Source organism: Manis pentadactyla, chromosome 10 (genome assembly GCF_030020395.1).
Source record: "Manis pentadactyla isolate mManPen7 chromosome 10, mManPen7.hap1, whole genome shotgun sequence".
Classification (NCBI taxonomy): Eukaryota; Metazoa; Chordata; class Mammalia; order Pholidota; family Manidae; genus Manis; species Manis pentadactyla.
The window spans coordinates 74,836,746-74,849,288 of NC_080028.1; the positions used below are offsets into that span (position 1 = coordinate 74,836,746).

A 12,543-nucleotide genomic window follows, 5' to 3' on the forward strand; every position below is an offset into this window, starting at 1 on the left:
GGCATTTGCTTCCCAATTACCCCAGTCCCCACCCTGCCCTTAAGTGGCTCTCAAGGCTGTGAGTCAGCTGCCATTTGTCACTGCATTAGAGTGATATTTACCTCTATCCAATCCCTCTGTACTCAGTCACTGACACAATCTGCCTGGCCTCTTAAGTCCCTTGAATTTGCAAGCCCTGTTGTATAACATGGTAACACTTGCCTTTCAGGGTCTGAAATGTTATCTGCTGACAATGTCAGTCAACTGAGCCAAGTCAATGAAACTTAGGATGAGTAAAAACAAAAATCAATCAAAATGATTGCTTCTCACTAAACAGTAGAAGTCAAGTGCAATACACTCCTGTCACATTGTCATTATTCCTGTCACCTTGTCTTCTGGACCGTCATCCCACTCTGCCCCCTCCCCAGAGACACCCGTCCTTCATATATATTTCCATGGGGATGCTGCTGAGTGGTTGGGAAAGTCAGCTCTCTGCCTTTGTCCTGGGGACCCAGCTAATGGGATTTTAATTTGTGAACTCCGAACAGAAACTGAACAGCTCAGGAGTGCTCAAACCAGGACTCCCAGACAGTCATGGCAGAAATGCTTACTTGAAATCCTCCGGGTCAGGCTGTACGTAGACTTAGATGTGTCTGAGGATGAGCACCTCCGATCTGGGGAGTCGGTCCGTGGGGTCAGCGGGACGTCACTGGCTGTGTGGACAGAGTCCCTGTCCTTGTCACTACTCCGGCTGGCCATCCTATAGGAGCAAAGAGGTCTCAGTGGTTGTCAAAGCATCCCCAGGGACTGGCATCTCTGTTCTTCAGAGGATGAACTCATAATGAAACAGCTCTCAGACCCGGTTTATGCCACTTGAAATAACACAGAGTTGAAATAACCCTTAACTCTCAATAACGTGTTGCTTCTTGTACAAACGTGAAGGGATATGAATGGATATTTCCCAATTTAGAACAATCTGTCGAGAATTTGCATCATTTCAAAGCTGGCGCTGGCAGGGTGGGATATGGAAATGCACTCGGGATATTGCCACATGGTGGCGCCACTTTGTCTAAATCAAGATCAGACCTGTCAAATCTAAGAGTCTGGAAGGAACCATGTGGCTGTTTATTTGCATCCCAACTTCTGCAAGTGGCTTTTGGTGAGAAATGCCCTGCTATTTCAATAGTCACTGTGTCTATAATTCAACATCTTTTAAAAATATCCTATAACAATGTCACTCAAGGGTTCTTTGAGCGGCAGGGTTACAGCTAAAAAATGGCCCTGAGAATCAATGATTTAAGAATAGTTGGATGTGAAAAAACAGCTATGAATTAGCAGCAATCACGATTCAATGTGCTCTCAATGAGGATGAGAAATGCTGAAAAAACTGAAAAGTACTTGGGCTGGAGGGAGTTGGGGAGATACAGGGAAGTAATGAAGAGCACAGCTCAGTTTGAACCCTGGCTGGTGACCTTAGGCAAGTCCTCTCTATGCTTCTATCTCCCCATCTGTAAAATGGGAATAATAATAATAGTGCCCACCTTGTATGGTTGCTGTGCATACAAAATGCTTATAACAGTGTTGGTATGTAATAGGTATGTGCTCAATACAGTTTAGCTGGTATTACAAAAGGGGTGGCTTTACAATGCCCAATACTCACAAAGCTAGGTATGGGTGCTGGGGGAAAGAAAAGAAGAGCAAAAAGCTGGTGACGTGGCCGTGAGATTGATGCTGCTAATAACAAGCCCCTGAGCTATCATGGCTGTAGCTGGATACCTTCTAAGAGTGCATCCCCCCCAACTTGACATTTAAGTCTGCAGGAAAACAAGTCTTGACAGATGCAAGTTTCAAATTCTATGAGGTCTTTAGATGCATCCTGTGCTTGAAATGAGACTGATTTGATGTTCTTCCAAAGCAATATAAGTAAGGGTCACAGCCAGGACAAGACCAGGCAATGCCCACTCCTTACCCTCTGCTCCTGGTCTGTAAAAGGTGAATGTAGCAGATGAAACGGCGGGGTGGAAGGGAGTAGGGGAGGGCACAGAAATGGGATCATATTGTATCAATCAATCATTCTCTCTCTCTCCCTTCAATGAAAGCTGCAGCATTTCCCAAAGAAGACAGGACCAAAATGTTACAGCTCTGTGTGCATGGCCTGTTTCCCTAGCTGCCACACCACACTGCCCCAGCCACCTCTACCTGGGAAGTCCCAGATGGTCTTCAGGATCAGCTTAACTGCCATAGCCCCCTGCAGCTGTGTCTTAGGCACAGTACCAGTGCATGCAAGGGCCTAGGCATCCTCTGCAACCTCCAAGCCTCCTGCCCTTCTCCAACACACTGAGCCATGCTGGCCCCTCTACCTAGAATGCTCTTCCCACCCCCATCACCTGTCTGGTTCCTTCTCATCATTCAGGGCTCAGCACCAACAGCACCTCCTCAGAGAGGCCCCATCCTGTCCCTGTCACCTCCTCCTAACCCCCTACCCTCACCAGCCTTTATCCCTGCACTTTTTTTCCTCTCTTCCACAATGCATGTAACTCACCTTTAGCTGTGGCCTGATTGCTTATCTTGCGTGTCTGACTCTAAGCTCTTGCTGAATGCAGACAGGGGCAGCGTGTGTCTTATTCACCACTGTGGATCCTACCGTAGCACCAAATCTGGCATGTTCGGGGTGTTCCACACTTATTTTCTCAGTGAATGAATGAATATACTCTTCTCATGGTTCTTATATGATTTATCTTAAGTCACAGTGATCTGAGTGCACATCTCATTACCCTTCCCATTGCAGGGTACACTTCTTAGGGGTAGGATCTCTGGTCATCACGATCAAAGGTACCAGGTGCTGAGCACCTAGTAAGTGCCAAGCACTGTGCTAAATGCTCTGTACGAACCATCACATTTCATCTGTAAAACAATCTAGGAGTTCCTAGTTATTAACAACTCTTGCCCCCTTTACAGATGGGAAGGATAATGAATTTGCACCACTGTTAAATGGTATAGCCCAGCAGCCAGCAATACCAGACCCCAGATCTCATGCTCCACACAATTGAGCTGGGCATCATCTGCAAGGCCTGTGAGAACCTTGCACACAGTAGATGCTCAACACATGCTTGTTGGAAAAAGAAATGACCTGACTTTAATTCATTCTTCAATGGGGGTCTTTCTGGTATTGCCCCAAGAGGAGCCAGTCGGATTGTACTTCTCCTGACCTTTACCAGCCCAGCCCAGCTGAGGTAAGCTAGGGCACCTAAATGACAGAAGCATGTGACAAGGTTGTATCCCCCAAAATCACACACAGAGGGACAGTTTGTCTGCCATATACCACCCCACAGAGAAGCATGTCCTGTGGTTCTTGACTCAAATGTCACAGTAGGAACAGTGTGTAAAGCCTGTGCACTTGACATTCCTACTCCTTGCCTGTTTGATAACATGCAGCTGCCTGCTTGGTAAATAAATCTGGAGAAAGCACAAGCTGTAAATTTGCTTTTTGAATGACTTAACCCGCCTCCCCTTTACAGATTTCTCTTAACATTTTGCACTACACTGTGTGCCAAAAATGCACTAAGCTGCTGCCCAGGATTCAAAGAAAACCTGGTTCATCCTGGGAAACATGAAGGTCATATATGGGCTATTCAGGCTCTAGGCTGCACAGCTCTAGGTGGTATCAGTCATAAAGACCACTCTGTGAATGGCACCTTCTGGAGTTGTGTGTTGGCTCTGCTGGGAAGGTTCCAGCCCACTTACCTGCTTGTGGCAAAACCAAAATATGTCTTCCTGGAGAGTCCCAACCCCTTGCTTCCAAAAAGAGCTCTCCACTGGCACACAGGGTCAGCAGCCATGGTAATGCACAACTGTCTTCCCACTCAGTGCTAGAACCTAGGCCACGCATCTGTAACACTCAATATCTGGGTAACTAGGAGCCAACAGGGGCCTGACTGTGATTTACAATGTCTGTCAGGGGTCTCTGCTGGTTCAGAAGAAAATCCAAATTTCTTAATCTGGCATTCAAGATCCTACACAACCGGAGCATACAGGTTCCTTTTGTGTGATTTCCCCAACTATGCCTAGATGTCATGCCCATTTGTGATGTTTGCCTGTCTTGAGTCCATTCTCTCCTTTCTGGTCACAGTACCCAAACTGTCTATTACAAAGGTCCAGCAAATTACAGGGCCAAATCTGCTGCATGACTTTATAAGTGAAGTGTTACTAGAACACAGCCACAACCATTAATGTACTGTGTATGGCTGCTTTCACACTACAACGACAGAAGTGAACAGCTGCAACAGAAACTAAGCCCATGAGACTAAGACATTTACTATCTGGTCTTTTACATGAGAAGTTTGCCAATCCCTCCTCTACCAGCTTAGTCCATGCATTTCAGGTGGGAATGACCCTTCCCTTGATTTCAGGATGGTCAGGCAATCCAGGGACAATCCTAGCACCATTTCCTCCAGGTAAAAGTGATTGGCTCACTGGCAGAGAACCCAAACCAGAGCAGTGAGAATCTTTCCTGATCGTTTTTGCTGCTGTTAAGAATGAGGCAAAGAAGAATGCAAGCTTAAGAATGAGGCCATTACTGAAGAAACAGAAAGAGAGAGGGAGTGAGAGTGAGAGAAAGAGGGAAAGAAGTATCCCCATGACATCATTTGAGCCCCTGGATCCAGCTATACCCGAAGGTACTTCCCCTGGATTTTTTTTTTCCCCACAGGACTGTCAGATGGATGTGCAGGGTGTGAATGCACAATTATAGGGAGCAAGTGGACTTATGTACCTGCCTTATCTTCTATACTAGATTTAAAATCCCCTGATACAATAATGGATCTCTATCTAGCCTTGGGAATTTCACAGTGCCTGGCATACAGGGGATCCTTGAAAAATAACTACCAAAGAAACCGAGATTAGCTTTTCAGCTAATGACTGGCACTTTCAGGATTCAATTTCTGCATAGAGGTGAATCAGCTGGTCAATAACTAGTTTTTGAACAAGACAAAAACCCTGCCCTCATGGAGCTGGCATTCTTCTGAGCACATCTTTAAAGACACCAGATGGGCTGAGCCAACCTCCACCACATGGGGCACTGGAAAAGGGGAATGATCTCTGGATTAATGAACAGGTTTCACCAAATATCTCAACCTACACACTGCTGCAGGATTCAAGCCACAACCTATGACTAATGGAAGAATCCTCCACATCAGTTTAAAGAATTATCAATACCTAATAATGATAGAAATGAATACTTACTACTATGTAAGCACATTAAGTGCCTGTCTCATTAAATCCTGATAACAACCCCGTAAAGTAAATTCTATTACTGTTCCCACTTTACAGATGAGGAAACTGAGAACAAAACAGAGTAGGAAGAGTCATGTACATTTATGATTTGCCAAAAAGATGTCAAGCATTCTTAAGTACTTTCCCACATACTAACTCACGCAATCACCATAACAACCCTAGAAGATAAATACTGTTATTTTTATCATCCCCCTTTTATGGGTAGAAAATTAAGGCACAGGGAGATTAAGCAACTTTCCCAAAGTCACAGAACCAGAAAAAAGGTCAGAGAAACAGGATTTGAATTCACAGAGCCTGACACTGAGCCATTTTGCTGTGGAAATATTATACTTGCATCTCAGAAGATAAAATGAGGGGACTGAGGCAAGACCCAAAAGTTGGAGGGAAAGAGGAGACACCAGAGACTTCTAGAATCTCAGCTCAAAGATTTAGCAGGGGCAGCCCTGGGTCCCCACTGAGGCTCCCACAGTGGACCCTGCAATCTCTCCCTCCCTCCCTGGGCCTCCCGCTCTGGATCATGAGAAGTTGCACTCAGTGATGCTCGGGCCCTTCACAGCTCTGGTCCTCTAGATCAACCCAGACTCTCTGGGCACGTTCCTCTTCCAGCCACAGAGAGGTGGACCAGACACGTGGCTGAGAAGCTTCAAAACTGTGTTCCCAAAATATCTAAGCGACTGGCAGATGGAGATGTTGTATGCAGGCGCGGGAGGAGAACGAATTGGAAATAAAATGAAAGATGCCAGAGAACATAAACAGCGTTGGAGGACAGGATGGAGCCTGGATGGTGCTTTTCTGCTTCTCTGTTTCTGAAGTCCTTGTTAAGACCAGCAAAAAGGCACCTGTTTGATCAATCCACCTATCCATGCAAAAATTTTTATTGAGCATCAACTATGTGCCAAGCACTGGGCCAGTGCTAGGACCATTTGTTATGCTGACTTGGAGAAAAACCTCTAGAATTTTTACACCCCTTGCAGACTATAAATGTGCTCACATATCTCTTTTTCCACTTACGACAACATTCAATGTGATTAAAAGTGCCCACTTGCTTAGCATTACACAGTCCGTATCTCAGAATGCCCAAAGAGAAACTTGCTGAATTAAAGCCCCACCACCAGCCGGTCTCACCAGTTTGCCAGACAAAATGAGAGGCACACAGCATGTCCCCATCAGCAGCGAAGAGGTCAATGGAAATAGCCTTTCCCTCTTTCATACCCCAAATCCTCCTGCCCAGACGCCCTCTCAGGAACTGAGAAAAAGAGAGGTCTTGGGCTTGCTTTCCAGGAAGTTCAGAGCAGTTTTACTTACAGCCAGGGAGGAGTCTGGGCAGGGAAAGGTCCCAGAATTTCAACTTCATCCTCACTTGACTGGCAACAGCTGGACTCATAGCACTTCTGACAGCAGTGCCTGCAAGTCCATCTGCACAGCAGCAGATCGGAGATTCTAGAAAGAAAACCCTGAGGCCATTGGGGGAGGTGGGCAGTGGAGAGGGGGAAAGGGAAAATGGAAAGGGTGGAGAGGAGGAAAAGGAAAAACACGCGAAATTACAAGCAGCTGAGCCCTGATGAGAAATAGCGACATTCAGGAGGTCTGTCCCCACTGCTGAACACTTAGAACAAAATGTTTTCCATTTCTATTTACCAACTGCAGGCACAAATATGGCAAACACCAACTTGCTGGAGCCATTAATAGCGAGCAAAACATTCGCAGGTATTTTCTTTTGTAATTTATGTGGACGCCTTTCTTGACATGTGGGTGGTTTACACAACATCATGAGGCTATACAATATGTTCTCGAAACACAAAGAATATTACTCTGTCTTCTTGAAAGCAAAGCAAAAACATTTTTAAAAAATCTCAGTGACATGAAAGTAAACAGATACAATCAAACAACTAGGGGGTGGGGAAGGAATCCTATCTGGTCAACTAGTGTCTTTTCACGGGGATCTCCCTCCCTTCTCACATCAAAGCTGTGCTGTTAACATCCGATTATTAATATTCAATATCCCCACAGCCCCACATGTGACTCCAAAATGAAAGGCGAGCCTCTCTTGATCAGAAACCAGACCGAAGAAATCATTGCATTAACCCACCTCGTTTAAAGGTTCCAACTGCCCTTTTAGAGATCCAGGATGAAGCCAAGGGGCACAGAGGGGGAGAGGGTTACAAAAAGAGAGAGACAAGACCAGTTTAGCAATATTCCAGCAACTCAAAAAAGAAAAAAGAAAAACAAGAAAAAGCCCTGCATCTTTCCACTTACCATCCTGGGAAGGGAGCTGACTTCCTAACAAGGTGTTGCTATCTTCAGGGCTGCTGGTAGCCTCCTGGCTAACCAACACCGAATAAATGGGAAACTTTAGCATTTCGATTTGATTTGCACCGTATGCTGTTATGAATCAGAGCGGGTGGATAGATAGTCATGCTATCCAATGCAGCCACACTTCAGGAGAAGAGCAAACCTTCCTATACAGAAATAGCCATGAAGCCAACCCAAAAGGACATGATTAGCTAACATGCCGGCAGGCACAGAATGGATGCGACTTGGCTCCCCCGCCTGCCGGAGGACCTACCTTCCAATTCTGCTCCAATGGTGATGGTGGGGAGCTTCCTTCATATGACCACCCACAAATAGAGGGAGCCGAAAGGGAAGCCATAATCTGGTCCTGGAGAGGGGGCGGGAGGAGGGACTGCCTCCCTTTTTTGGCCCCACCCCATCTTCTCACAGGTTCCCGAGGCGCAGACACCCTCCCCCTCTTCCAAAAGGGCCAAGTAAACCAGGTAGGCAGGAGGAACCCTGCACCCCAGCCTGGGACACAGCCCGAGACAAACTCAAACTCAGAACTTTGACTCAGGCGGTAGAAAGTTACTGCCTGTTTTCAACTCTCTCTCAAGAAGGTCTCAGTTTGGTACCACTGCGTGTTAACATCTTTCGAACACTTGCAAATCTCCCCTACCCTTTTTAAACACAAAGCAGACCCCAGCTGAGAGCCTTAGAGACGACCCTCAACCAGCGGGAATCTAGTAATGTGACTTTATTCTCATGGTTTATTTTTCCGGCTGCCTTCTGTTTATCTCAAGTGATCCTGGTTTTCAGTTATGGCAGTGACATAAAATTTCCTTTTCATATGATTTTTTTCTAAGTAAAAATTAAAAAGTCCACTTATAGAAAAAACATATTAATAATAATAGTACAGATGGTACACAGCTCATGAAAAATTCTAAATCCTGTAAGTGGTAAGGGAATGATTGTAGCTTGGGAAACAGTCTCAGGCACTAATCACAAACTCTTCCAGAAGCAAAACTCGAGCCATACACAGAGCAAGACCTGAAGGCGCTGAGGGCCACGCAAACAGCTGAGTGGAGACAGTGCAGCAAGTCCTGGCCTCCCCGCCAGTCATCATGTGACTTGGGTAACACAGGGGGCCACCTGGAGTCTCCACTGCTTCTTCTATTTAGTGAAGATCTAAGCTAGAGTACTGACTGTGGAAATGCTTCTGTGCTGCCCCCCTGTAAAATATCTGCACCCTTTCTGTGGCTTACAACAAGGTGGTTTGTCAAGACCAACTGGAACCCACCAAGCGCCAAGAACTGTCCTCGCCAATACGGCGGTGAACAGAGCAGCAAAATGCTATGCCTCCACGAGACTTAATGCGGAAAGTGCTTTAAAATGCTTACTACGAAGTGCCAGGGATGCTTTGTCACAACACTCCTGGGTAAGTGGTGATCAAGAGAACCATTTATAAAACCATGACCAGCAGGGACAAGGCCACCACAGGGTCCCTGCTGAGAAACAATCACCCAGATTTCTCAAATCCCAGGTACAACATGCAAAGAGAAACCAGAGAAGATGAAAAGAGAAAGGATGTTCTGAGGCTCCTAGGCAGGCTGCATTTTTCCTCACATTGGGTCCACTGTGTTCACGTGCTTGACCTAATGGAGAATTGTCTCCAGCCAGAAAGAAACAGGAGGAGAACACAGACATTCTAGAACAGGGGTCTCAAGCTCTGATTCAAGCAAACCAAACCCGGCCTCCCGCCTGTTCCTCTACAGCCCCCCAGCTAAGAATGGTTGAAAAAAATCCAAAGATGAGCACTTCTTGACTCATACAAAGTACATGAAATCCAAATATCAGTGTCCACAAATAAAGTTTTATTGGAACACAGTCACACCCGTGCATGGACTACTGTCTATGGCTGGTCAGTGCCACAGTCCAAACTGAACAGTTGTGACACACATCAAGTAGTCCTCCAAGAAAAAAATATTTACAATCTGGCCTTCTACAGAGAAGTTTAACACATTGTTCTAGAAGAAAAGTCAACATAACCAGGCCATCCTCATACTAGATTTAACAATTGCCCCACCTATCCCTGCCATCCCCCCATTTAGATCCCATGACTCCTAAGCAGCTGTGTGGCCCTGAGCAAGTCACTTAATTTCTCTGTGCTGAAGGTGTTCATTAAAAACCACAGGAGGGTGTTCTAATGTTGTTTCTCACTAGATTGTGCATACTGAGGGGTAGAAACTGTGCTGTGTCCACAGTGCCCACACAAAGTAGGTGACCACTCAAGTGTTTGTTGAGTGACTATTGAATAGCAGCCCCCCCACATCCAGCACACAGTAGGTGTACAGTAAATGTGACCTTCATTGAATGAACTTGAAAAAGGACCTATGGATTCTATGTAAGGGAAGCCAGTGGGATCTAAGCCACAAGAGGGATGGGGGGTCTACACCAAGTGACAAAGGAAAGAGTTCCTGGCAGGATGGTAAGTCTGAGGACAAGATGAGGGGATGTGTGAGCCAGAGGGGACCTACAGGACTAGCAGCCTCCTAGCTGTAGCTAAGGGAGGAGAAGTGAGCCTTGATGCACCCAGAATGTGGAAGCCTCCTCTGCTGGGCTCTTAGGAGCCAATCCCCAGAAGCAAGCAGCTCAACGGATCTGATTGCATGACCTTGGCGCCGACCTGTCGCCACTTCCCTCCTTGTATTGAAGGGAAAGGTCTCTTAATCAAGCAGGATCCCCTCCCCCCACCTCTACCCTCAAAAAAAAAATGCTTGCAAATTATTTCAGTTTTAGGATTCTTCTGGGAGTTTCCCCACGGTGGAGGGGAGGGTCCACAACTTCCAGACCCCAAAGCAATGGCCTAAAGTAATCGGTGGCTCCCCCACGGCCCCACTAGCAGCACGCCTCCGGTGTGTCCCCCACCCCTCACCAGCCAATGCCCGGGGAGAAGACGTCCTTGTCCCTCCTGGCCAGAACAGCTGCCTCAGGCTCACCCGGCCGGCCAATTAGCCGGAGCCGTCACCACGGCAACGGCAGCTGGCCGGTCCCGGGCGGCCTTCCCCGCTGCCCCTCCCCTGGGGTGGGGCACGAGAAGGGGGGAGGGGGAGAGGGGCGGGGGTGCAGAAAAGTCCGCCCCCCCCTTTCCTCTTCCCCCAGGAGGCGAGGGCGCGCGTGCGGAGTCCACCTGGGCCCTTCATCCCAGGGTGTTGGGGTCCCCAGCCTCTTCTCCTGGGGCGCACCCGCACAGCTACACAGGTGGTCTGCGCTCGGGCACCCTGGTTGTCTAGGCAAGTTCGTGGGAGCCCAGCAGCGTGCCCTCCCTCTAGCGCGCTGGCAGCGGAGGGGGCGCGGCCCCCCGCCCCCCACACGCGGACCTTGCCCCCCAGCCCCAGCCCTACCTGGATGTACGCCATTTTCGCCCGCGCGTACTCACTCCCGCCCGGGCATGGCGCCGCCACGGCCACTTTGCCCTCGCCAACAGGGGAGGGGGGAAGCGAGGGGGAAAAGGAAGAAAGGCAGCCGGGTGGCCCCAGACGTGACTGGCGTGGCTGATGAGCGGCGCCCGCCGCCCCGTCCTTGCCCGTCCCTGCGTGCCGGCTCCGGGAGTGGGGGCCGCCTCCCAGGCTGGGCGAGCTGGGGCGCCCAGGGCCCCCCCTCGGCCTTCCTCGTTGCCCCGCGCTCCCCCGGAGGCGCTCCCCAGCCTGGAATGGGGCCGGGGCGCCTGGGGAGCGAGCCCGGGGCAGCCACGGGCGGGGACTGCAGCGACCCCGGCGCAGGCGGGGCCGAAGACGCCGGGGCCCGAGCGCGCCGGAGGCGGGGGAGGGGATGGGGGCCGAGGCAGGTGGGAGGGGACGGCGCGCGGGGCAGCCCCTCGGTCAGCACGGGGCTGGCACCCACCCAGAGCAGAGCCCCCGGGCCCCCTGGAGCCCGCCCCTCCCTATCAGCCCTCTCCCAGACCAGGTGGGAAAACTTTATTCCCGCCCCGCCCCACGCGCCCAGAACTGATGGGGTGGGGAACGCAGAGGCCAACTGAATGGGAGCTCCAGGTTAAGGGCGTAGGGCGCCCCGAGGTGGGTGCTGCGGCCCGGGCCAAGTGGACAGAGCCGAGCGCCCCCGTACCCTAAACCTGCCGGAGTTGCGCCCTGGGCTCAACAGGTCTGGCGCGGGGCGACCCGGCAGCGCCACCCAGCGTCTCGCCCGGGGGACGTGCACGCCTCTGTCCGTTGGAAGCTCCGCGCTTGAGAGCGTGCGCCCCGAGGCGTGTCCACCCCGCAGCCGGCCTACCCGGCGGCTGGGGCACCCTGGGCCTAGAGGCCTCCGCCGAACCCACTCTCCCACCCCAGGTCCACAGGGCTGAATCTGGCTCTCCGTTGAGGGACGTGAGATGGAACATTGCCCTCCACTGCCCGGCCATCTCTCATTGCCAGTCACCAGTTATCAACCTAACCTCCCACAGCACCTCAGCACCTCTGTCTTTTCATCGGTAAAAATGGCATAAAATCTTTGCCCTGTATATCCTCCAGGTCTATTTTGCAGCAATCAGTGAGGAAATGAGTGTGAAAGTAAAAAGCAAAAGATGTAATAAACACATGTATATGTATTTGTGTAAAAACCTACCACGTGTACATTTCTTAGTATGATATAATATTTCATTTATAGTACACGGTGTGAAACATGCTGAATGCTTATAATTCGCCAGGCATTGTGCTCAACACTTCACGAGCCTGTCATCCTCCTCGGCCTTGCTCACTCTGTACATCTAGCAGTGACCAGAGTAGATGCTCAGTCAGTGGTTTTTCTGTTGTTAACCCCTGAACATTTTTGAGGGTGGTGCTGCAATTGTCCCACAGATAAGGAAGTTGGGGTGCAGGGAGACAAAGTCATTCTACAGAGGCATGACAGATGGCACGTGGTGTCCCTGGCATTAGCCCCTACATCTGCACTCCTAAACGCTTTATGCTATCTATCCACAATGTTTCTGCAGCACTGGCGGAA

The 12,543-nt window shown here is 49.4% G+C and overlaps 1 protein-coding gene across 6 annotated transcripts in view; it reads right to left on the bottom strand.

Annotated features, from left to right (window-relative positions):
* SYT17 (synaptotagmin 17) overlaps window positions 1-11,328 on the bottom strand; it is an 80,330-nt gene extending 69,002 nt beyond the window's left edge. The window contains exons 1-4 of one of the 6 annotated variants that reach the window (XM_036917097.2): window positions 10,947-11,328; window positions 7,361-7,378; window positions 6,577-6,725; window positions 591-739 (exon numbers count right to left, since the gene is read on the bottom strand). In XM_036917097.2, coding sequence (XP_036772992.1) covers window positions 591-739; window positions 6,577-6,725; window positions 7,361-7,378; window positions 10,947-10,961 — 331 coding nt within the window. In that variant the 5' untranslated portion in view covers window positions 10,962-11,328. Of the gene's footprint in view, window positions 1-590; window positions 740-6,576; window positions 6,726-7,360; window positions 7,384-7,527; window positions 7,921-10,477; window positions 10,629-10,946 lie in introns of those variants that run through there. The other 5 variants (XM_036917096.2, XM_036917098.2, XM_036917099.2 and 2 more) reach the window with 5 other exon arrangements.
* Window positions 11,329-12,543: the final 1,215 nt, after the last annotated feature.